This window comes from Mandrillus leucophaeus, unplaced genomic scaffold (genome assembly GCF_000951045.1).
Source record: "Mandrillus leucophaeus isolate KB7577 unplaced genomic scaffold, Mleu.le_1.0 Scaffold715, whole genome shotgun sequence".
Classification (NCBI taxonomy): domain Eukaryota; kingdom Metazoa; phylum Chordata; class Mammalia; order Primates; family Cercopithecidae; genus Mandrillus; species Mandrillus leucophaeus.
In genome coordinates, this window is record NW_012107753.1 from 462303 (window position 1) to 489413 (window position 27111).

The 27111-nt window shown below is 39.0% G+C and overlaps 1 protein-coding gene across 3 annotated transcripts in view; it reads left to right on the forward strand.

Moving 5' to 3' along the window:
- Nucleotides 1-27111, forward strand: part of ALDH1A1 (aldehyde dehydrogenase 1 family, member A1) — a 167577-nt gene that overhangs the window by 95144 nt on the left and 45322 nt on the right. Inside the window, exons 2-3 of one of the 3 annotated variants that reach the window (XM_011965134.1) lie at nt 9001-9080; nt 21816-21920. In XM_011965134.1, the coding sequence (XP_011820524.1) occupies nt 9001-9080; nt 21816-21920 (185 nt within the window). Of the gene's footprint in view, nt 1-8677; nt 9081-19706; nt 19737-21815; nt 21921-27111 lie in introns of those variants that run through there. The other 2 variants (XM_011965135.1, XM_011965136.1) reach the window with 2 other exon arrangements.

Genomic DNA, 27111 nt, shown 5'->3' on the forward strand with positions numbered 1-27111 from the left:
TAATTTACACTCCCACCAACAGTGTAAAAGCGTTCCTGTTTCTCCACATCCTATCCAGCATCTGTTGTTTCCTGACTTTTTAATGATCCTCATTCTAACTGGCATGAGATGGTATCTCATTGTGGTTTTGATTTGCATTCCTCTAATGACCAGTGATGATGAGCTTTCTTTCATATGTTTCTTGGCCACATAAATGTCTTCTTTGGAGAAGTGTCTGTTCATATTCTTCGCCCACTTTTTGATGGGGTTGTTCTTGTAAATTTAAGTTCTTTGTAAATTCTGGATATTAGCCCTTACAAGCACTGATTTTTAACCATGAACCAGGCTACCTAGAGAAAGTTTACAATCTTTATTTACCCTTATGGGTAGGTATTAGGATATGAGAATAAGCTAAGGTCAATGAGCTCCAAGCTTCAGGGAAACCTCCTCAAAATGTAGATGAACCCCTAGACCTTTGTCACTTTCCTCTGAATCCTGGAATTTAAACGTAATAGTTGGAGTTCTAGCAGTCTTCTCTTATCAGGAGGTAAAGAGCCATACCATAGGGATGTTAGAGCAGTGAACTGGAAGCAGCTTCTGTCTTTCCATTCTGACACCATGGCAGCCATAGACAACCTACTTACAATCTGTTTATGTGAGAGAAGAATCCATTTCCATCTTGAATATTTATTTTGGGTTTTCCATCAGAGGCAGCCAAATTTAATCCTAACTGATCTAAAGACAGAAAGAAAGCACAAATTTATATCTATTACAATAGATATAAAGAAAGGAGTAAATATATACACATTAAATGCATATTAAACATAAACATTACATAAAGACAGATTGGATTAAAACAGTCCAGCTATATGCTCTTTAAAATCTAAATCTAAAATATAAGGACACTGGGAAGTTGAAAGTGTTAATTTGTTTCATTAAATAAGATTAATATTTTAACAGAAAAAAAAAAAAAGTTAAGAAACTGCCAAAGCCTGAAGTTTGGTTGGTGTTGTTTTGTTCTAATCAGAGACAAGAAGTTCAAGAAAAAGATCATGTTTGCAAAAATGATAATGAGTTCCTTTAGTGGTCTTAAAATATAAAATAAAGGACTAGGTAGTAACCTAAGTGAAAGCAGACTAGAATAAATAATAGAGATAGATCGAGGTCTATGTTGGAGTGCAGTCATTCTCAAACTTGACCATGAATCAGAATCACCTGGAGGGTTTGTTCCACCACAAATTGCTGGGCCCCACCCCAGAGTTTCTGATTCAGTAGGTCTAAGATGGGGTCAGACACTGCATTTCTAAAAGGTTTCCAGTGGATGTAGATGTTGCTCCAACTTTGGAAACCTTTACTACTCAGCTTCATGGTTCCACTATGAGGAAATGGAACCCAGAGCTGCCTCAATGGTTCTGACAGCTGACCACACATTAGAATTACCTAAGGCACTTTAAACACACCTGGGCTCAAACTGTTCTTACAGAATCAGAATCTTTTATTTTTTGTTTGTCTTGAATTCCCCAGGTGATTTTAATGGGTAGCAGACAGGCTAAAACTATTCTGCAGGTCTTCTGACAGTTGAAGAAGTTAAAATCTGGGGTTTTAAATGTTTCTAATTTGTACAGCATTGCACAGTCCACATAAAACAAATATGCAGGCTCTCAGGTTTGCAAACCCAGCTACATGATGAGGTGTGGCATTTAGCTTAGTTATCTGACAAGCAGTTGAAATGTAAAGCCAGGGCCTGGAAGATAAATTTGGATTGTGGTTGTAGATCTGGGTATGTATGTATAACTCTAAAATGTGAAAACAAATTCAAGCAAGCAAATGCAAACCAAAAGTTTTGTATTCTCCAAATACAATAATTACTTTAAAAAGCAATAGCTTTCAGAGAAATCATTACTTACTGCATAATACTTTTACAGTAGTAATAAATATTTATAATGCAACCAAAACTGGAAGGGTTTTAAAACGTAACTCTTTCTCCCTCTCTCACCATATAACATATTTGCTCCTTCTTTGCCTTCTGCCATGAGTAAAACCTTTCCGAGGCTTCAACAGAAGCAGAGCAGATGCTGGTGCCATGCTTGTACAGCCTGCAGAATTGTCAGCCAAATAAACCTCTTTAAAAAAGTGTATTTAGTTTATCTAGCCTCAGGTATTTCTTTATAGCAACATAAAATGGATTAACATCAAAAATTGGTACCAAGGAGTGAGGCATTTCTATAAAGATACTTGAAAATGTGAGCAGCTTTGGAACTGGGTAACAGGAGGAAATTCGAAGAATTTGTTGAGGAGGGAGTACTCAGAAGAGGACAGAAAGACGAGAGAAAGTTTGGAACTTCTTGGAAACTGGTTAAGTGATTGTGACCAAAATGGTGATAGAAATAGGGACAGTGAAGACCAAGCTGATGAGGTCTCAGACGGAAATAAGGAATTTATTGGAAACTGGAGCAAAGGTTACCTTTGTTATGCCCTAGCAAAGAACCTGGCTGCATTGTGTCCATGCCCTAGGGATTTACAGAAGTTTAAACTTAAGTGTAATGACTTAGAATCTGGCAGGAAACATTTCTAAGCAGCAAAGCACTTAAGATGTGGCATGGCTGCTTCTAACAACATGTGATCAGATTTGGGAGCAAAGGAAAAACTTAAAGTCTTAACTTAAAATTAAAAGCAAAGCAGAGTGTAAAAATTCAGAAAATTTTCAGCCTGCACATGTGGTAGAGAAGGAAAGAGCATTTTCGGGAGACGAATCCACCAAATGGTGGAACAACCACTTGCTAGAAAGATTTGCTTAACTAAAAGGGAGCCAGGTGCTGATATTCAAGACAATGAGAGAAAGGCCTCAAAGCCATTTCAAAGCCCTCCCATCACTGACCCAGAGGCTTAGGAAGGAAGAGTGGTTCTCGGGGTCAGATTCAGAGCCCTGCTGCCCTGCACAGCCTTGGGACATTGCTCCCCATACCAGGCCTCTGGCTCTAGCCTTGGCTCAAAAGGCCATAGACACTGCTCTGGCCACTGCTTCAGAGGATGAAAGTCATAAGGCTTGGCAGCTTCCATGTAGTGTTAAGTCTGCAGGTATTCAGACTGGTGCCCAGGCAGGAACCTGCTGCAGGGGCAGAGTGCCACAGAGGACTTCTACTAGAGCAGTACTAAGTGGAAGTGTGAGGTTAGAGCCCCAAACACAGAGTCCTCATCAGGGCATTGCCTAGCGGAGCTGTGGGAATGGGACCACTGCCCTCCAGGCCCAGACTGGGAGCGCCACCGGCAGCCTGTACTCTGAGCCTGGAAATGCTGCAAGCATTCACCTCCAGCCCTTGCGAACAGCCACGTGGGTTGTGCTCAGCAAAGCCACGGGGACAGGGCTACCAGAGGCCTCAGGACCACATTCCCCACACCAGAATGCGGAGAATGGAGTCAAGGATTCAGTTGGAGTTTACGGTTTAACGACTACCCTGATGGATTTTGAACTTGTGTGGGTCCTGTTGCCCCTTTCTTTTGGCCAATTTCTCCCTTTTGGAATGGGAATGTTTACCAAGTGCCTGTACTATCATTGTATATTGGAAGTAAATAACTTCTTTTTTATTTTACAGACTCACAGGTAAAAGGAGTTTGCCTTGAGTCTCAGATGAGACTTGAGACTTTGAACTTTTGAGTTGATGCTGGAACAGGCTAGGATTTTGGAGGACTATTGGAAAAGAATGATGTATTTTGCCATGTGAGAAGAACATGAGATTTGGGGGACCTGGGGCAGAGTAACATAGTTTGGATGTTTTTCCTCTACAAATCTTATGTTGAAATGTGATCTCCAGTGCTGAAGGTGGGACCCAGTGGGAGGTGTTTGTGTCATGCAGGTGGATCCCTCGTGAATGACTTGGTGCCCTCCCCACGGTAATAAATTTATAAGATAGCCGGTTATGTAAGAGCCTGACAGTTTCCCCCTCTCTCTTGCTCCGTGTCTCTTGTGTGACATATATGCTCCCCCTTTGCTTTCTGCCATGAGTAAAAGCTTCCTGAGGCTTCACAAGAAGCTGAACAGATGCTGGTGTCATGCTTGTACAGCCCATAGAAACATGAGCCAAATAAACCTCTTTCCCATCTTTATGGTGTATATATACATATATGTATACACACACATATATATAAAATATATATAAAACACCTGATGAGTTTTTCGTTGTAAGGTACAGATAGAAAGCTTACCTTTATTTAAATGAGAATATTTAGATAGTAACAATAAACCTGAATGACACGAAGAATGACTGGCGCATGGTCAATGACAACATATACATTTTGACATCTATGAACTTGAACTTTTATTGATTAGTGCGTTAGTTTCCAATGGCTGCTTTAACAATTATAAACTTGATGGTTTAAGACAACACTTTTAGAAGCCAGAGATCTGAAATCAGTTTCACTGGCCAATATCAAAGGAGTGGATATGTCAGGCTCGCTCCAGAGATTCTAGGAAAGAATTCATTGTCTTCTCTTTTCCAGTTTATAGAGCTTTATTCTTTAATTCTTTGTCTGCTGGTCCCCTTCAATAGCTTCAGAGTCAGCAGCAAAGCATCTTACTTCAAATATTGATTCATTGCCAGGGCAGGGGTGGTAAGAAAAGTTATTTATATGAAAACTAAACTGAATACATTACAAACAATATCATCAAATTTCTAAACACATGGTTGGATAATCTGCATAAGAATTGTTAAAAAAAAAAAAAGAGAAAAAATTGTAGAAATCTCAAAGTAGTCTACATTTTGTTTGACTCATTGATGTCTTTCATGTCTTTCTTTCTACACATTAAGGAAAGAAACTGGAAACTGTAGACAAAACACTATGAGCACTATTTATGCAAGATTATTTCAAATTCCAAGCAGCAAATCCAGTTCCAAGAAATGGCCTCAACCCATAAGGTTTAGCAAAAACATATTTAAACTCAAATAATTATCTTACAGAGGCTTTAATGTACTGTTTCTTTTAGTGACCTTACTAATCAGTTAGTGTCCTGGTTAGACCAGATAAGAGGGTCGTCTATCCTATCTCAGTAACACAAGCCAAAGAGAAGAACAATGAAAGGATATGTAAGGAGCAGGAGAAATCAGAGGTGAAGAAATTTTTCTAATTGGAGAAGAATGGCATGTGAACAGGAATTAGCCAACAAATACATATGTTTGTATACTTGAAGTCTACCTTCCACTTCCATTTTTTAACATCAATTTGCCAACTAAGTACAGACTCTCTCACTACATACAAGATCCACTTTTCCCAAATTATTAAAGCTCAAATAAGCATAAAAGCAAGGTGGTATCTGATAAAAATGTAGTAATCAAAAGCATAGGGATAGATTTCTTGCTAGGTTTACCAACAGGCAGACACGTGCAGACATGCTAAGGCAACAGAGAATAGTTAGAGGAGTGGTCATGTAACTGGAGTAGGAGAGGTTCACCTTCAACAAATGGTTCCAGGATCTTGAAATCAGGAAATATGAAAAGAAGCTGTCTTAGTTGATTCGGGCTGCTATAACAAAAATGCCATAGACTGAGTGGCATATAAGCAACAGGCATTGATTTCTTACAGTTCTGGAAGCTTGAAGTCTGAAATTAAGGTGCCAACATAGTTGAGTTCTGGCGAGAGCTCTCTTCTGGGTTACAGACTGCCAATGTCTCATTGCATCCTCACATGGCAGAAAAAGCAAGAGATCTCTGTGGAGTCCCTTTTATGAAAGCACTGATCCCATTCATGAGGGTCCTACCCTCATAACCTCATTACCTCCTAATATGGTTTGGCTCTGTGTCCCCACCCAAATCTCACCTTGAATTGTAGTTCCCATAATCCCCACATGTCATGGGAGGGATCCAGTGGGAGGTAATTTAATCATGGAGGGGGTTACCCTCATCCTGTTCTCGTAATAATAAATGAATTCTCATGAGATCTGATGGTTTGATATGGGGGTTTTCCCCCTTTTGCTGAGCACTTCTCCTTGCTGCCACCATGTGAAGAAGGATGTGTTTGCTTCCCCTTCCACCATGATTGTAAGTTTCCTAAGGCCTTCCCAGCCATGCTGAACTGTGAGTCAATTAAACCTCTTTCCTTTATAAGTTACCCAGTCTCAGGTATGTCTTTATTAGTAGCATGGGAATGGACTAATACACCTCCCAAAGGCTCCATCTCCTAATACCATCACATTGGGGGTTAGGATTTCAACATGTGCATTGTGACTGAACAAAAAACATTCAGTCCATTGCAGAAGCTATTTTTAATTCATCACATGACTTTTTTCAACATTTTTTTTTATTTTAAGTACTGGGTGGCAGATTAGGTTCCTTTTATCTTTTCAGGAACTAAGGATTGGACGGAGTTCTGGAGATGTTTGTTGTAAAATGAAAGAGTAGTTTCAAGAATGGTTGAAGTCATAATCTATATGTTTCTTGGTATAATGAAAGCTTTCACAAATGGTTGGAGAAGTCAAATTCAAGAGACGAATAAACTATCCTCTTACATTTCTTGCTTCTCTCTCTGTATGTGCGTGCATGACTCTGTGTGTGTGTGTGATTTAGTTTGTTCATATGGAGGAAAAAGAAGATTAAACATCCTTTGTCGATCACTCTCAAGTTAAAGGACCAACTCCTCCTCTGCTGCATAGTCCTGGCATACCAGGATAAAATTGTACAATCCTGGGTCCAGTCCTAAAATGTGCAACCTTGGTCCCTAGGTTCTCACAAAAGCCATTATGTCCTCTGTAAGCGATAGTAGTCTGATGAAATCTTTTCCTCATATGCAGCCATTCCCAGAAATATGCTGTTCTACAAAATAAGCTCTCAGGGCAGGATAATGCTTACCTCAAAAATAGAGGTCTCAGGCCCTGTGGTTTCTAGGCAGAAAAGATCTGCTTAAGTGAAGTTAGGGCTGAAGAATTATGGATGCGTAAATGATACTTAGTAAATATTTGCTGAAATTAAATGGGCAGGTGTGGTAACCTGTCTCCAAAGCAACTCCTTTTGCCTACATTCAGGAATGCCTGGTATAAAGGGACTGTTCTTACATAATTATCCAATAAAATACAATTGAGAATGATCATATAAGAAGTGAGATGACAAGCCAACTATGTTATGAAGCCTTAAGCTTTCATCGCCTGGACATCAAATAAACCAGTATTTGAATCCACAAACAACTGTGACTCTGGGAGAAGAAAGCAGCAAAACACAGCTGTTTGGGCATGGCCAGAGCGCCACGCTCAAGTTATGTAACAGCTGTTGTGTAATTGTGCATTTAACTGAAAACACATTTTTAAGAGAGAAAACAATTAGACTTTCCAAAAAGAAAGAAATAGAAAGAGAAATGTTGAAAGAACACAGAAGTTTCTATCTGGTCTTCAAGCATGAGACACGGGGGAGTCAAAGGCATTGGGAATGATATTGCCTTAGAATCTAGGGAGTTGGCCCATGCACCAAATCTGGCCTGCCTCCCATCTTTTTAAATAAAGTTCTACAGGAAAACAACTACACCCATTAATTTACCTATCATCTAGAGTTTCTTTTAAGCAGAGTCAAGTAAATTATATCAGAAACCATCCAGCCCAGAGGCTGAAAATATTTACAGAAAAAGTTTGTAAACCCTTGTCTTAGATGAATACAAAGTTATGTTTAAATGCCTGTAAGGGTGACTATTCACTGAGAAAACCAAAGCAGTTGATGCTTGAACCCATGTAGGAGTTCTCTTGTGGAGAAGAGGGCAGAAATAATAAACAGAAATAAGAGTCCAGGTTTGGAAGTCAGACTGGCCTGAAATGAAATTCTGGTTCTGCACTAATAGATCTGTGACCATAACTAAGCTACTCACCCTCTCTATGTCTCTAAAATGGGGATATGAAATGAGAGTAGAAACGGAAACAAGTGCTGCATGTGATTTGGGCAAACAATTCAGAAATTGTTAGTTTCCCTATGTAAGTCCCATATTCAGGGGAATTGGCAAGTTTCACTAGAAAAAAAAAATTGGTTAATTCCTCATAATCAGAGCATCCAAAGTATTTTATCTTGTTCCTATTGTAACGTTTGCTAGAGCTACAATACAATAAAGTATTGTACTTAAAATGGGAGTAACGCTGTTTAAAAAATTGTCCTTCAGCTAAACATTAATTTAAGAACTTGAATTGTTTGGAAGCCCTGCTTAAATTTAGTCTTTGTACACTGCCTCTTGATAAATACAGACAACTTCCAAAACCAGGATTACTTTCATTTTAAATGAGTTTTAATAGATGATATTGCCATATTTCTAACTGTGATTGTGTGTGACAGTGTGTTCCGAATTCCCTAAAAGTCCTGCTGGCTTTTCTGTTCACATATAGAAAATAAAGATAATTTAGGGCTTCTGAGATCACAGTAGGTCGACTTACCCAGCACTGAAAATACACGTGACTGTTAGGATATTTTAAAACTAACTTAGGGTAGGGTGTAGATAAAGGGCCTTTCTTCCCCAGTCAGCACCCCCGATTTTCTGGGAAAATTTCTGGACTGATTTCCTGAAAGCCTTGTCCTGAAGACACCTGGCCAGGGTTCTCTCCTCACCAGCTTCTACTGAGAACAAGTGCCCTTTTAGACTCTTTTCAATCCTCAAATTCTCTGTTTCCAAGTCTGTCAGAGAACAGAAAGTTACATAGTAGCATTAAAAAGCATGAAAAGTCAAAAAAATAATAACTGGCCTTAGTGGCCAGAGCAGCTGCTGCATACACTTATCACAGGTTTCGGCTTTGTAAATTAATTCATCTGCAAATAGTGCACTGTCTCCAGGTGCAACTTCGATGCTGGAGCACTGGTTTCTTAAGGATTTAAGTTTAAAGTCAAAGGCTTCCTGCCCTAGGTGTTACAAATAAGTAGTGTCGTTTTCTTTTTTTTGCTCTGAGTTTGTTCATCCAATCGTATCCGAGTATGCAAATAAACTTTAGCCCCTGCAGATAAAAAAGGAACAAATAAAGCCAAGTGCTCTATCAGAACCAAATTGCTGAGCCAGTCACCTGTGTTCCAGGAGCCGAATCAGAAATGTCATCCTCAGGCAAGCCAGACTTACCTGTCCTACTCACCGATTTGAAGATTCAGTATACTAAGGTGAGTAAAACTTCTATTTTCTGCTTTAACTTGGGTGTGCAAAAACTACATTTATGTAAAGCATTAAAGGTCAATTTAAGTAAACTTATGTAAAGAGCCCTTTGCAAATATAAAAATAAAAGGCATGCAAAACACAGGTCTCAGTTTAGTGTCCTGATCAAATATGATCTAAATCATATCAGACTATCTTTCATAAATTTATTTCTTAAAAGATTTCCAAGTGAAAGGAATTCTCTTCTGTGTGAAAGGATTCTTATACCAGGATTCAGAGGACTTTACTAAGCAGTTCTATTAACTTCACTATAGCTGGCATGTATGATAAGATAGCAAAATACTCTCTAGAGAAGCTTACTGGAAAGAACCAAATGAGTAGGAACAATAGAAAGCAAACAAAGAGAAAGAGAGCATACTGAAATAACATAACTTTCCAATATGTTTAATAAAATGAGTGTTAAAATAGGGGGACTTAAGTCTGATAATTGGGTTCAAAAATCTTCAGATGGACTTGCATTATTTTGCATATTGCGGGGAGGGGAGAAAAGCATTATTTCTTTGGGCAAGTTTGTTGCCATTGGAGCAGATGTGTAATTGTTAACTGATAAATATTTAGAGAAACAAGAGCAGGAGCTAGATCCAGACTTTAAAATCCGCAGCTGGGGGGAACTAGGAAATGGATCCTGCTTGAGTCGTTCTGAGAGTAACTCTGAACTTTGCGTGTTTCACACCGCTTTCCTGTCAGATCCTAGAACTCCAAAACAAACAAATGAATAAAACACAGTCTAACCAAAATTCCTTCAAGTTATCTTTACGGTGTGATGCAGAAAGTATGGTAAGAAATTAACTCCTGCAACTCAAGGGAGAGCCATTTTGCTGTCTGAATGAGCCAACAGAAAAACAAAGGGCATTCTAATTTAATGATAAAGTAAAAGTCTCCGCTGGTATACATTTATTTCCTTACGTGGAACCATGGATGGCTTTGAAATCCTAAAGTCTGTTGCATTTTCATTTTCATAAAGCACTACGAATGAGGAAGTTGCTCAGCTGATTGGCTCTTTTCCTCAGGAAAGTAGCAGCAGAGATGAGATTGTGCCTTTAACATGGTTGACCAGCAGCTATGAAGTGTATTTTAAGGTATTGTTATCACGAGGTTTTATTAAAGGGGAAAGATTTTTCCATTTAATTTGACTACAAATGGTGGCATGAAAAATGCAGTAAATCCATACCCTCAAACAATTTACATTTGGCAAAGGTATGCCCAAAAGATTGCAAGAGTCCAGTCTCCCTCATTTTCTTATTCCAAGTTTGTCAGTCACAAGAAATTTCCATTGAAAGTACGTACATTTAAAAATACACTTCATGCAGCTCAAAATTGTTGGCAATGCTTAGATTATTCTATTACTATTATTAATGGGATTTGTTTTTTTAATGATATTACCTAGGAGGATATTTTAGTAGTCTGGATGCCCCTGTCTCCCCACTCCTTTGGCTTTGCAGAAGTTTGCAAAGCCTTCCTTGTGTGTGTATTTCAAGGAAGCTCTAATGTAAATAACCTTCCTGCTGAATTAAGCTTCACTTAGTCATCATTAACTAAGCATGTAAGAAGCGGTACTAGACAAATGAGATGGTCCTCAAAATCTAACATACAAGCACAGACCTAATGATCCCCTAACACAGAGAGATGATTTTGAGATTGAAACCTATTCACTTCGAAGTCACTGTGCAACAACTCCCCTCTAGGGAGAATGACTGACCTAAGTGTCCAAAAGAAGGCAAGACTCAAAGAGCAGGCGTTTTGCTCTGTGTTTAAGAATTTTTCTGGGTAAAAATACCCCAAACAAGTCAGTGAATTTTGATTTCTCATGCATCTTCTATATAAATCTGTTCTGCTCAGATAGGATTTTATTGTTTGATTTATTGGTTATAGCATTTTCACACTTGGGAGGACACCAGTTATGTATGTAATTAAATCTAAATGGGTGAGCTTTTTCAAATGCCTTTGCATTTTTTTTACTATGTCCCAGTGAAGAATTGGATTGAATTTGCACTTGCAAGAGGAGTTAAAAAAAAAAATGATGGTTATTAACTATAATACGTTCCCTGGTTACAAACCAAGTAAGCAAGGAGTTTATAGTGTCTGAGGAATTATCTTCTATTACCAGCCCCTAAAGTCTTGTGTTATTTTTCTGTCCTTTTTATTATTATTATTATTATTATTATTATTATAGCTAGAAGTATATTGGTTGTTAGGACAAGTTGGAGAGAACAGAGAGGGTTGAGTAACAAAAAAAAAAAAAAAAAAAAATTACAACTACGATAGAAAAGCTACATGCTCTCAAGCTTCGGACTACTTTCCACCCAAACAAAAGAATTTATTGATGCATATCTTTTTATGACTTTTTTCTAGTACAGTCTGATTATTTCTTTGTTGGGGTAGATTAAAGAGAGATTAGAGTTTAAGAAATGCTTTCTAAAATTATACAAAAGCTTTTGGAATTTAAAACCTCCAAAAACATCCTTATAAATTCACTAATATGAACTCATATCCCATCCTTATCCTCATTACTCCTCTTTCCAACTCTAAATGAACCCCACATTTTCCATTGTATTTAGCCTTTAAATGAAGAGCTTCTTTGAAAGTTATGTGGTCATTGGGCAAGCTACATTACCTCTCTCTGCCTCGGTTTTCTTATGTTTAAAATGAGGACAATAAAGGCACCTATTTCCTAAGGTGGGTGAAAGTATTAAATGAACTTAATGCATAAAAAGCCCTTGAAATAATGCCTGGCACATGGGAAATGATTTAACGTTAGTGATCCTAGTCCTATTTTTCTGAATCCTTTCCAGTGTTTCCAGAATTTTCTTTTTTACCCAACCTTTCCTAGACCTGTTTCCCACAAGCATTCCTCATGTCTTCTCCTAGCTTTTCTGTCACTCTTTTTCGTACAGTCATGTCCCATCTGACAAAGATTGCATCAGAGTGAAGTTCCAAGGGTTTTCCAAGATTTCAGGGATCAAAAATTTTCTCTTACAGGATTTGGTAACTTTGTTTGCCATTCTCCCTTCTCAATACTGTTGTTTTACCTTTTTTTTTTCTTTTTCTTTTTTTTAATAAAAAGGAAATAGGAAATTCAAGAAGACAAGCATTCTCAGACAGAATTCAAACCCCAAAATGTTTAACTTAATTAGTAAGCTTAACTCATTAAACCATAGTTTGTTCATGCTACAAAACATCTTTATCGGCTAATGACATTTTACACATACATACATGCATACACACACACACACACACACACAAAATAAATAACTATAGGTAAAATTTATTGTGCTTACTCTGCCATGACTGTTTAAGTTCTTGACAATGATTTTATTTAATCCTCATAATAACCCTTTGAGGAGGTTACTATTCCTGTTTCACAGCTGAGGGAACTGAGGAACAGAGCAGCTATGTGACTTACTAAAGTTACACAGCAAGTAAGTGACAAAGCTACACTGCCAGTGCTGGCAGTTTGAGCTATCACGCTAGCAAGTGACTTGTCTAAGGTCAATTCCACTACTCTGGGACACTGACTTGCCAGAATCGTCTTGTATCCTTCTTTATCCTGACTTTCGTTTGCCCATTGCTTATTACCATGGCCTTTCCAGCTGCTGTTCGGCTGCTCCCAGGCCAACAGGAGAAAGTTTGCAGCCAACTTAGAAAAAGAGAACAATAGGGAAAATTGGAAGGAAATAGGTTTTCTGCTTTGATTGAAAATGTGACGTTTGGGCTGGGAGAGGCTATGAGGCAGAGGACTTTGACGTGGATGTGAAATGTCTCTGTGAACTACATTTCTTCAACTCCTATGGAATCCATTTTTGGTTAGAGTAGGAGATTGCTTTCCTAGATTGCTGGTTTGCTTAACCCTTCTGGGTTAAAGAGATATTTTCAATGGAGAAGAGTTATGAATCATTGAATAATATGTTCCAGGCATGATTTGAAGTGCTTTTTTTCCCCCATGATTATCTCTTTAAATTCTTACAACAAACAAATTCAGCTACATGAACTTCCAAATACCTCCTTTGTCCCCTTTGCTTGTTTCTCCCTTTTGCTTTTCTTTTCTACCATGTTTCCCTTCCTCTTATTTAACAAGGCCTTGAACGAGTGCCCTATGCTAGTTCTCATGATCTAAGAGAGCTAATATGGTTCATGTCTCATGGAGCTTCTATTCCTGGAAGGTGTGTGGAATAGTGTGGGGCAGAAAATAAGAATACTTTAATCAGAAATTATGAGAAGTGTTTAAAGCAAAATAACTGAAAGCTGAAAGAATATGAGAAGAAGGGCTTTTGATGAGGATTTTTTAGGACGAGAGTCTTTAAGAAAGGTGCTTTAAAGGTAAGCCTGAGGGATGTAGAGAATAAGGTGGCCAAGACTGAGGAAGAACAAAGATCTGGAGGTCATACCACATACAAAGACCCTAAGGACAAGAGCGTGTTATGCTCAAAGAACTGTCCAAAGGCTAATCTGGCTGGAGTAAAGGGAATAAGGGAGAGAATGGATGAGATGAAACTGAAATACAGGCTGGGGCCAGATTGACTGGCAGATTTTGAGGGAAATCACTGAGAGGTGCTTAAAACAGGAAAGGACTTATGTTCAAGGCAAAGCTGATTGTGCTGTGATGCCGCTTTCACTTGGGAAATGTTTTTAACTTCCTTCTAACTGAAGCAATATTTTGTTTGCTTTGGGCTTGGAAGCAGGTGAAAAAATAGCTGATTGGCTGCAAGGTGCAGTGATAGAACAAGCTAAACCTGGCTTCAATTTCCAGCTGTTCTATGTATTTAATTATATGACCTTGGCCAAGCTTCTCATCCCCTGGAGCTTCAGTTCCTCTGTGAACTGGGAAGGAGAATGACTACCTTGGGAAGTGGCTGTGAGAATTCAGTGAGGTAATCTGTGGAACGTGGCTGGCACTTATTAACTACTTGGTCCTTTCCCTGATTCTCTTTCCCAAGATGACTCCTAGAATTATATCATTCTGTTGTCAATGTAAGTTATATTTATATTGCTTATCACAGTTCAAAACTGATTTCATATCTTTTTCTTATTTGAGGCTCATCGTTAACCACTGGGAAGAGCTAGGAAAGATGTTAGCAGAGTCCCATTTCAAAACTGAGGAGCCTGAGCTCAGAGATCTTGACTGACTTAAGGTTACATAGCTCTTAAAATGCAAAAGCAGAATAAACTGGATTCTGAATCTTTTTATCTTGGATCTGATGCTTTCTCACATGATATCCTTTTTTCCTTAAATATCAAAACCAATAGTACTAGAATCTCACTCAAGAAAACCTAATCAAGAAAGAAATCTGAAGTAAATAACACATATCCTAGGAGAAGAGGGTATTATCCCCCTTTCCCAATTAGCCCTAACAACTGCTTTCACACCTATCACTGCATTTTTATCATTCGTTCCTTACTCTGATTGAAAGAATAGATCTGGGCTGAAGTCTGAGATTCTGTATTCTTAACAGTCTTTCAGCTTTTGCTGATGCTACCAAAATGTCTGTTGACCAGTAGCAAGGGTCTAAAAGTTTTAAGTGAGTGAGCCTTATACCTTCAACGCAGCAATGACCTTCCAGTTACTTCAGGATAGAGCTTCCAGTTCCTCTCAGAAACTCACACTCAGCCACATCAGAAACCTTCCTTTCAGAAAGTGCCAGAGCTAAGCAGAAACAGGATCATGGCCTCAAACCACTGACAAAACCAATCATTGATTTTAATGGTGGTAGATAATCATTTACTAATATTTAGAATGCAGTATCCTAGCTCATCTCTGAGGACTGCTGTCTTGGCTGGTTGTTCTGTTTTCTGGCGCCTGCCTGACTGTAAGAAAACGGAATGAACAATTCTAAAGTAAAGAACACATGTTCTAAGAGAGGGTATTGTCCCCATTTCATAAGGACTCTCAGTACAACTCTTTATATAACTTTTTAACTGGGACTTTAACCTATTGAATTTGTCACTATATACTTGCCAGAATTAGGGAAACACTCTTAGAGAATATGAAAAATAATTCATTTGAAGACCAACCCAAAGTAAAGGTAATGACTCTGAAATGGCTTGGATAATCTATAGGACGATATGTTGCAAATCAGCATAAAATAAATCTCAGAAATACAGACATCAAATGGAGATATCTGAAAATAGCAATTATCTGGCTTGGGATGGTGGTGGTTGGGGTGCAGTTTGGTTTGATTTATCATGATACTATTATAACTATAGCCAAGGGATACATTATATGTTTACCAAGTGTAAGTGACAACATAGAACCATGTTCAAAAGAATTTGAGCAAGGATTCCTTCACAAACCCTTACTTAAAATCTAATAAATCAGAAAAGTAAATTTCTGTAATATTGGTTTTCCTGATGCTGACGTGTTTTGGGTGAGTGTGTGTGTATAGATGTATATAGCAAAAGTTTCCACAAATGTAGAAGTATTGCTTGAGAAGGATGTGAAGTGTTGCTAGTATTTGATTTTATGATATTATCTCTACCTAATTGACTGTAATGTTTGAATTGCTAATGGAAATTTGTTCTCTGAAGAGTTTGCACAAATCTCACATCTCTGAAAACTTTGAACCCTTCCCTGCCCCAACCCAGGTCCCATTTTCACTCACTATTTCCACTGCTCTATCAGTACTTTTTTAGATGTCAAAGGCATACAAATAACTACTGAATTATGCTTTATATTTGGCATTCTTTTAGAAGGAAGAGGGCTTACATGAAAGCAATTGTATTACTGGGTCTTGATACTGCTAAAAATGGGCAGAACTTTCTGTCGCTTCTACATCTTAACTCTTTGATACAGAAAGTATATGATGTACAGAAGTTGCTGACAAGTATTGTCATCTGTAGAGCACAGTGATGATGTCGCTCAAAACAAATGCCATGTCATCTTTTCTCTTGCCCTGACTAAATTGAAAAGGCTGAAGGGGTTTTGCAAACAACAAGAAGAAAGAGTATATACTCATGTTACTAAAGTCAGACTATAATTTAAAACAAATGAAAGGAAAATTTTATTTCTCCTATTTTTTATTTTGGTCATTCTCTCATTTTGTTTTCATTCCTTTGACGGCAGTTAAAAATTTTCCTCCCCTTTGTTATTTCCTCTTTAATTTCCTTTTACATTCTCTAACTTTGAGTCTCAATGTTTTGCTTTCCTGCCTCGGGGTTAGGGTGCAAAGCAGTTGCCAGAGATCTAGCTTTGATTCTTTTAAATGTTTAACACTCCACCTGACTTTTGTTCAGTCTCTCCTCCTCATTATTCATCCCCGATCTCATTCTCCCTGACTGCCAGCAGTCTTTAGTACTTTGGTAGGTTCCTAAGCTGAGAAAAGGTTGACACATTTACAGCACACATCACTCTCCACAGGTTCACACCACCACCCGTGCACCCTGTGCTGTGACTCAGCTCTCAGGTTTGCAAATTCACATGGATGACATTAAATGGGGACTATCATCACCCTCCCTCTCCTCTGGAAAATCTTAAAAGAATTTCTTTGTGCATCGAAAATGTGATCTGTTAAAATCTCTCTCCCACCAAGAAAGTGTTGGCTTCCCTTACAGAGTCTAGAGCTGCTGGCCCAGTTGCTGCTCTGCTGAGATAATATTAATTTAAGGCACTCTGAGTATCTTTTGCAAGGAGTCAGGGGCCCTCCACTTTAGCCCACAGGCTCCAAAATCTCACATCAGCAGATAAGGCAAACAGGGCTTTATTTTGCCCACGAGTCAAATCTAACTTTGTCCAAGCCAGAAATATTTTGAGAAAAATGCTTATTTATTTAGAGCTGTAGCTTTATACAGGATACATTAAGACATAATAACTTTTACTCTGGAAAGGCAATTTTTTTTCCCACAATTATGACTAATTCTTGGACACCAATTGAATCCAGGAAATGGCTACTTGTTTATCAAAGGTAAAATGATGCATTTCTTAAAATGTGGCATATCTAAAATCTAAAGTGTAACAAGCAATGTCTGAGTTGCCTCAACATTTCTATTGATTGCTTCCCCATATAGAAAGTACTTGAAGTCCAAGAGTATGCATAGGCATTTATAATTTCCAGTCAACATTGCAAACTGAAAGTTGAAGTCTACTTTACATATATATTATTCAAAAGTAACCTAAGTCCAAAATTCATAATTGGAATAGAGTTAATAAATAATGGTTACATGGAACCCAAGAATATTTTACTTTTATAGTATCATCTCTTTTTCTCTAAGCTGGCTAAAGGCAAACAACCAATGGAAAATAAGATTGCCACCATTATAGAACATTTCAACAAGTCTAATGTAAATTTTATAGTTAATATAACAAACATTCATTAGCCTAGACTTCCCCATCTAACCATTGAATATAACTATAGGAGCAGGGATTATACAAAAACATTTGGTCACACAGTTAGCTGGAAGGCAAATGCCAAATGTAAAGCTCCTATAATTAAAACAGAGAAAAAAGGTATTTGAGGTAGGTCCTATGAATAAATTATCTGTAGCTAAGGGGAAGAAAAAGGCTGAGCAATACCTGGCCTTCTGACAATCTAGGTCATCACATTACCTATGCCAAGTTCCCTTTTCATGCTGAAATGACTCTGTTTGTGGGAGAATGGCATAATTCATAATTTGTAGACTGCACTGTTACATCACTCTCCTTCAAAACCTTGTGAGCTTATGATAGGATTATGAAATTACTCTCAAGGCTAATTTCTGGGACTCTGGTTGGTCTACTTCAAATCCATTTGGGGTACTTTAAAATCAGTATTCCTAAACATCCATTTGATCTGGTCTCTCTCCCTTTTTATACCCAGAATAGAGCCTAAACTTCTTTCTCTGGGGATCGGGATCTACCACAAATTGACTTTATTTTCAATGTCAGGGCTTACCTGTGACTTGTGTCCACTGCAATTCCATTCTGTTGGGAGCTGCTCTGTTTACTGCATTACAAACCTCCAAAGATTTGTCCCTCCCTTTACTCTTTTTTTTTTTTTTTCCTTCTTTCCACCAATCCAGTCCCATCCTTCAAAGAAGCACTCTTCCAGCCTATGCCCCTCTACACCATTTATTGACAACACCACTGCTTTGGCCATTTCGCTCCACAGCCTTTAATTCTGTACTGGCTGCTCTTGATATGAATACATTCTCCTCTTACATTATAAGCCCCTGAGAACAGAGGCCATGGCTAATTCATCTCTCATTTTTCCACAATAACTGCCAGACTATGTCTCAAGTATTTGCTCATTATTGGACAAACACTTTTTTGATAAAACAAAAGTTACTAATCATGATTATATAAATGTCAGCACAAGTTCATACACAAGTTGGGCTCACGGTGTCCTCCTGTCTTAAAGGTTAAAACTGAATAATGCAAAACAGCACTGGTAATTTGGGGTCCTCTACAGCTGATCTCTTCAGTTGCCTGCGGGCTGCCAGATAAACGTGTGTTATTACTTCAGGTTAATGCTCATTTACAAAACATTCACTGGCTTTAATCTGAAGTGGCAGTTTTATGTACAACTTAGATGTAAATTTTGATCATGGCACTAGATGGTACATACCCATTGTAATAATTCTTTTACCAAAAAGTATGTAAAGTGAGTAAAATAAGCTATAATACATTGAGAGCATATTATTGAGAACTTGAAACCACAGATTATCATAGACCTAAGGATAAGAGGACTCGGGTGAGAACTAGAAAGTCTGACCACAGGCCTAGCAAAATGTAATTGATTCTGTATGCTGTTTTATTTCATTTTTAATGAAATTAAATTGTAGAAGTATGAAATTCTGGATCTCTGCCAGAATGAGATCTGTGTTCCCTTAGTTTAGAGGTACAAAATCTAAGGCAGTAATACAATCTTTAGGCAGAGAGAAGGCAGAATTCGCAAGTGAATAAATCTGATGCAGGTTTTGAAAGACTGATTTAAAAGTCTATGGCAGGTATTGCAATATCTTTAGCTTTTTGTTTGGAATTTCACAGGCTGATATGTAGATATCTGACATTAACACAAAGCAGAATGTAAATAATTTATCAGTAGGATACTAATATGTTATATTAGAAAGAAGAAAAAGGAGGTTAAATTCAACTGGAGCAACTAGTGAAATCTTCATGAGATGACACAGTAAGCTAGATTTTGAAGTAAAAATAGAAGAAAACAGTGGAACTCTAGTCTAAAGAACAGTGTGTTTTTTGCAGTATGCTGCAAAAAAACGGCATGGAGTTTGAGGCAGTAGAATGAGGTTGGAACAAAGGGTAAACTGAGGGAATGGTAGAGCAAAAGACTGGAAAAGCATGTTGGGACAAGATCATTAACCACCTCCAGTGCATGTTAAGCAGTCTGACAATAGATGATCACTCAAGTATTCTGAGGAGGACTGTAGACAGAATCTGAGGAAGATTATGATGACAAGGTGAAATTAAAATTTAATTAGGCAGAGGTAGGGGGCAAAGAGAACAGGAAAAGCTTTTTTTATAATTGTATAGAACAAAGTGATACGAAAGGGTACCTAGGGATTATTTGTGTCATTAACAGAAGACGGAAAGTGTGTGTGAGGGAGGACTGGGAGACCATGTGCATGAGCAAGCTTTAGAACTTTGGGGTGAGAGCAGCATAAAGCTAGAGATGACAGTGAGCTGAGTTTGGGACAAGTTGATTAAGTTCTTTTCCAGCCATCCCTTGGGAAGAAAAATACTGAGACTAAGCTGTAAGGGCATAAATGGAAACACTCTAAGAATAATTATGGGATTCTGTAAAATGTGTTTCTGATAGCTAGAGTGTTGATTCACTCCAAGAGACATTGGGCAAATCAGAGCTTTCATCTGAATTTATGTTTCCTCAAGTTGATCTAAGAGCCTAGTGTTTTTTACCAAAAAAGAATATGATGAATTTTATGGTCTTCATCTGTATTCAATTAATCTTGTTTCTGTAATGTGATAGGGTTTCTTGATACTTCTTCCATCTTTCTCATACCCCCGTATATGTATTTTTGTACATCTAGTCTCTTCATCTGAACAGCTTTGGGCCCCTTTTCCCTTTATTTAGGCATGCCCATGTGTTTTACCATCAATTTCAGGCTAGCACTGCAATTCCTTTGAGCGCTTCTACTATACAGGATAATTTTCTTGTATGGAAATAATGCTGTTTTCTTGTATGGAAAATTATATTGGCATGAATGGGCAAAAGAGACGGCTTATCCTTTTCCCCATTTTGTAGGAAATCACAAGTGTCATAGAGTATTCATTTGCAGAATATTATAGATCTTATCCATGAGTAGCTGATCGATTATAGATCTTTGATTCAATTAAGTTATTCAAGAATTTTTTACTGAGGCTAAAATCGCTTGAGGGCTGAGATTGTGTTGGACACTGAAGATAAACCAGAAAAATGTACACAGTCCCTGATGGAAGGCAGACACTTAAAAATGACTATTTAAAAAGTGACAAATTGTCCAATGGAAGTATAGAAGAGACCGGGGAAGTATATTTTGTCTAAATAATAAATCACCGAATATAGAATGAATTATATTCAGATATTTAGGGATACATAGTAATACACATTTTATTACTCTGATAGAATTTTAAGCTATGCTAGTGATTTCTGAGGAATTTTTAATAAAGAAGTAATTTGCATTTAGCATAGTAGCTAATTTAAACCTTGGAGGAGTGTTTCATTACATTCTCCCTTTGGGTTGAACTATTAATAACTTATCTTTAAATATCAAGTAAGAAGGGATGTCTGAATTAGGATATATGTTATAATCCAGCACATATGTCATCTTCCTTTACTCCCTGTGTTAGCTACTTCTGATTCAAAATCGAATAAACTAGTCCATCTTGTCATAAGTCTAACAGAAAGTTATATACTATCCAAGACTGTATTTATGATTGTTTTCATATTTCAAATAATAAAAAATGTCAAAGCTGGCTCCTCAAGAAAAGGCAAATTCAGTGACATGAAAGTTGAAACTGAGATGTTTTAAATGACATACTGACACTTTTAAGTATTTCTATTTTATAGTGCACACAGACAGAATTCCATATTTTTTAATGCTTACTGTTTCGTTAGTTGCATGTCTCTTTCTCATAGTTATCATTAAGAAATCTTGTTCCTGATTTTGTCTGAAGACAATGAAATTACCAGGTAATCTTTCGAAAAGGAGAAAAAAACCATATGCTTTTAAAAAGCCAATGAAACAATGTGACTAGCTAATTTTCTCTAAGTGAACCTCTTTTAAAATCCTTTACTTTAGCAAAATTCTTTTTTTTTAGCTTTAAAACATTAAAGGATTAGAAAATAGTCTCTTTTGATTCCAAATCACAAGTAGCCCTAAATGAGGATGTTCAGAATTTAAAGTGGAAAATAGAAGCAATCATTAATAAAGACCAAGCCCACAAAAGCCTCTGCTTTTTGCCTCAAATTCATGGCCATTTCAGGTAAAAGCATTGTTTTCTAGATTGTTTTCTCCAGTATGTATTTTCTAGTGTTGAAATGACTGCATACCTTAAACTTAAAAGCATGATGTACTTCATTTTAGTACATGTGTATGCATGTGAACACAAAATGTCTTAAACAGCCAGAAAGTTTTGGGGGGTGAAGAGACGCGCATCATGTATGCATTGTGAAATGCTTTAGTTTAACTTTATGAAAATTTCCAAAATTTGCTGCATATTTATGTGCCTTTTATGTATTTTCTCTTCATCTCTACAGATCTTTATAAACAATGAATGGCATGATTCAGTGAGTGGCAAGAAATTTCCTGTCTTTAATCCTGCAACTGAGGAGGAGCTCTGCCAGGTAGAAGAAGGAGATAAGGTGAGTTTCTGAACACTAGTTTCATTTTATGCCAGGTTTCTTGTTTTTTTTGTGCCATTCTGAGCTCCTGAACCCCACTGCGAGTTCCAAAAGACATGCCATGAAAATATGGTTTCTGAGGCAGCTTAGGAAAATTGTCTAAGTTGTCCTTGTTACAAAAAAAAAATGCTCTGTAGTTATGTAATAATGATAAACCTGTGCTTCTGGGTGTCATGGTGATTTTTTTTCACATCATTTTCCTTTATTTTCAATTGAAATAGTATATAGATTTATTTTACAGACTATATAAAAAGGGATTGATCATATGTTATAAAGGAGAGAAATCCTCGGCCGGGTGCTGTGGCTCACATCTGTAATCCCAGCACTTTGTGAGAGGGATCACTTGGAGGTCAGGAGTTCGAGACCAGCCTGGCCAACATGGGGAAACATCATCTCTACTAAAAATACAAAAATTAGCCATGCATGGTGGCACATGCCTCTAATCCCAGCTATTCAGGAGGCCAAGGCAGGAGAATCTCTTTAGCCCGTGAGGCGGAGATTGCAGTGAGTCGAGATCATACCACTGCACTCCAGCCTAAAAAAAAAAGCAAAAATGAGAGAAATCTTTATTCATATGAAATTGTTCTTTTTATGTTGCTAGATAAAACTAAAAGTTATTATAGAACTTTTAGAACAATATATTACCAAGTTATTTTATTAAAAATCACTGCATTAATATTATTCAACACCTTTAAAAATTAAATTGTAGAATAACTTAAATTGACTAACAAATGAAAAGGGTTGTTATTTTCCAGCTAATAATGGAAACAATAACAAAAACCAATTTTTATTCAGTGAAAATTGTTCTCAAGTTCTAAATGCTGTCTTCATTTAAAACTTAAAGCAACCCTATAGGGGAGGTACTATTTTGAGTCATTTTTACAAACAATGATGAAATGGCAGAGTAGAAAGGCTGAGTAATTTACTGAAGGTGACATCACTAATAAATAATGACATCAATATTAAAATGCTGTTCCTCTGACACTATAACCTGTGCCTAGCAGGGCTACTACTTCACCTTATGATTATTATGCAAGTAAGAGAGGGTTGGCCGGGTACGGTGGCTCACGCTTGTAATCCCAGCACTTCGGGAGGCCAAGGTGGGCAGATCATCTGAGGTCAGGAGTTTGAGACCAGCCTGACCAACATGGTGAAACCCCATCTCTACTAAAAATACAAAAATTAGCTGGGCGTGGTGGTGGTGTTACCCGGGGGGGCCTTGCTCCCAGAGCTCCCAAGACAGTGGCAGGCGGCTTCCAAGATGGCGCTGGGCCACTTCCAAGATGGCAGCAAGTCTCACGTTCTCTGACCTGGGGTTCTTGGCCTCACAGATTCCAAAGAATGGAATCTTGGGCCATGCAGTGAGTGTTATAGCTCTATTAGAAGCCGTGGGTCACGGAAGAGAACCGTGGAACCCAGTGACTGGCGTTCAGCTCGATCAGGACGAACCCAGGCACTTAGCCATGCAGGAACAATGGCAAGCCTTTAGCCCGATCGGGAGTGGCAATGGGCACCACGCTGGTTCAGGAGCACAGCAGACACCCTGCTGGATCTGGAGGGATGGAAGTCAGTGGCAGGTGTGCAATGGTGGCAAACAGCAGTGGTAGACGGCGATCGAAAGCTCAGCTAGAGCCGTAACAAAACATGGACCAGAAGAGTGCAGTTGCAAGATTTAATCTAGTGAAATGGAGTGAAAACAGACCTCCCATATAAGGGGAGGGGACCCAAAGGACGTTGCCATTGCCAGCTCCAATGCCTGAGTTTATATCCTGATCCTTGGCCCTCCTGCTATGCTCTCAGGCAATAGATGATTGGCTATTTCTTTACCTCCTGTGTTTGCCTAATTAGCATTTTAGTGAGCTCTCTGATTGGTCAGGTGTGGGTTAAGTTGCAAGCTCGTGTTTAAAGGTGGATGTGGTCACCTTCCCAGCTAGACTTAGGGATTCTTAGTTGGCCTAGGAAATTCCAGCTAGTCCTGTATCTCAGTCCCCCTCTCTCAACAGGAAAACCCAAGTGCTGTTGGAGAGGTTGGCCGACGACTGCTCTGACTGCTTCCTGCTGAATTGGGGCATAGTAGGGGTTGTACAGTTGAGATTTCCTCAGGAGGGGTGCCTTCGATGTCATTAACATTGGAGCATGGGCTAGCAGGCTGGTTTAGGGGTCTACAGTAGATCTCACTCATGGACTGCATCTGGGGCTCCATTTGAAGAATCATTTGTAGTTTTACAGCTTCAATTCTGGAAGAGACAGATTTAATAAGGAGGTTGAAGATACAGGGATTGAAATGTATGGCCTGCAGTGCAGGGGGTTATTTCTTTGGAATACTTTACAGGCCCCGACTATCTACTTGATAGTTTTGGAAAGGCCCGGTCCAGTAAATAATAATTTGGCCATCTGATGGGTGCTACCAATGCCTAAGTGAAAGGTTTGGTGAAGGGTTTTAAGTAATTTCCATTGGTTAGCTTCAGGCAAAAGTATTTTCCCTTCTTCAGTGGCTAGCCATCCTGAGGGGAGAAAATTATGTCTTCATGAGGTTCCCTATTCTATTTCTCCTGCTGAGTACTGGGGCTTGGTTTCCCGGAGGGGATTACCTCAGACTAGGGGTCCTTTTATAAGCATTTCTAATGCAGGGTCCTGCCTTGTGGCTCTTTTGGTTTCATTATCTGCTTGGCGGTTCCGTTCTATTTCCCTTTCCTCTCCTTTCTGATGACCCCGGCAGTGTAAGTTTGCCACCTCTTTAGGTTTTTGTACAGTCAATAATAATTTCCTAATGGCTTCCTGATGTTTGATAGGTGTTCCCTCGGAAGTTAGGAATTCCCTTCCTTTCCATATTGCTACATGGACATGGAGGGCTAGGTAAGCATACTTAGAGTCTGTATATATTTACCTTTTTTTCTTCTCCTAATTCTAGTGCCCGAGTGAGGGCTATTAGTTCTGCCAGCTAAGCACTAGTTCCTGAAGTGAGGAGATTACTTTCAAGTATTCCATTTTCACTGACCACTACATACCCCGCTTTTCGAAGTCCTTTTTCTACAAAGGAACTTCCATCAGTATACAAGTTGAGGTCAGGATCAGTCAAGGGAACCTCTAAAAGGTCCCCTCGAGCGGCGTAGGTTTGAGCAATTACTTGTTGACAGTTATGTTCCATCTTTTCTTCATTGTCTGGAAGTGCGCAGTCGCAGCACTGGCCCTTCAAGTAATAGAGCCTGATATTTAAGTAAACAGTTGTCTGACAGCCACAAGTCTCCCTTAGCAGTGAGTATGCCATTCACACCATGAGATGTCCGCACAGTAAGATCTCTTCCCTGTATTATTTTAACTGCTTCAGATACTAAGACTGCTACTGCTGCCACTACCCATAAACAGTGAAGCCAACCCTTTGCCACTACATCAATTTCCTTACTCAGGTATGCCACGGGTTGCAAGCTCGTCCCTTGAACCTGTGTAAGGACTGCTAGAGCTATTCCTGTTTTTTTTCTGTGACATATAAAGAAAAGTCTTGTCCTGTTGGCAAGCTTAACACTAGGGCTTGGGTTAGGGCCTTCTTTAGGGCCTGGAAAGCCACTTCTGCTTCATGTATCCATCTTACTAAATGGGTATTGGCTTTCTGAGTTTCCTAATTAGCGTATATAATGGTCTGGCTATTTCGCCGTACCTGGGAATCCATATTCGGCAGAAACCTGTTATGCCAACGAATCCTCTTAGTTGCTTTAGGGTTTTGGGATGAGGATAAGCCAGTATAGGCTGGATACATTCCTCACTGAGGGCCCTGGTGCCTTTGGATAATTTTGGCCCTAAGTATTTAACCTGCTGTAAGAGGAGCCGAGCCTTTGGTTTGGAAAACCTTGTAGCCACAGGTGGCGAGGAAATTTAAGAGCGCTTGGGTGGCTTGACGGCACAAGGTTTCTGAATGGGTGGCCAAAAGTAAATCATCCACATACCGAAGGACAAGAGTGTCCAGGTATGAGAACTGGCTCAAGTCTTGGGCTAATGCCTGGCCAAATAGATGGGGCCTATCCCTGAACCCTTGGGGGAAAACAGTCCAGGTGAGTTGAGATGTTGGGTTTGAAGGATCTTCAAAGGCAAATAAGAATTGAGAGTCAGGATGTACAGGGATGCAGAAAAAGGCATCCCTAAGGTCCAGGACTGTAAACCACTCTGCTTCCTCCAGTATTTGGGAAAGTAGAGTATAAGGGTTAGGTATAGCTGGGTATAGAGGGACAATGGCCTCATTGATAATCCTGAGATCTTGCACTAATCTCCACTGTCCATTGAGTTTCTGTACTCCTAAAATTGGAGTATTGCATGGTTTTACTAGGCCTTGGGCTTTTAGGTCCTTAACAATCCTTTGGAGTCCTGGTTGGGCCTCGGGTCTGAGGGGGTACAGCCTTCGGTAAGGAAAGGAGGCGGAATCCTTAAGTTTAACTTGAACAGGATGGGCATTTTTTGCTTGTCCATATTGTCCTTCTGTTGCCCAGACTTCAGGATTAATTCCTTCTTCAAGCAGGGGACAACAAACGGGTGTTCCTTCTCCTATGTTCAGGTGTATAATGGCTCCTGCTTTTGCTAGAATGTCTCCCCCTAACAAGGGAGTGGGGCTTTCAGGCATCATTAGAAAAGCATGTGAAAAGACTAAAGTTCCCCAGTCACAACTTAATGGCTGGGAGACATATCTAGTGACTGGCTGTCCTAACACCCCTCAGATAGTGACAGATCTGGAGGATGGTTGTCTGGGACAGGAGAGTAAGACTGAAAAGGCTGCTCCAGTGTCCAGGAGACAGTTAACCTTCTGGCCCTCAATGGTCAAACATACCCGGGGCTCTGTGAGGGTGATGGCATGGACTGGCACTTGCCCCGGACACCCTCACTTCTGCTGCTGGATCATCTGGTTAGTGGCTTCTGACTCAGAGGACCTTCGTCCGCTGGGGCAGTGGGCCTTCCAGTGATTCCCTTGACATAAGGGGCGTGGACGAGGGGGCAGCTTACTTCTACTTGGACAATCTTTTCTAAAGTATCCTTGTTGACCACACTGGAAGCAAGCCCTATTAGGCTTTCGATTTTGCTCAGTTTATCCCTTTTCCAGAGCCTCCGAAGTCCGCTTGCCTGAGGGCCATGACTAAAGCGGTGACCTTTTTTTAATCCCTTTTGTCCC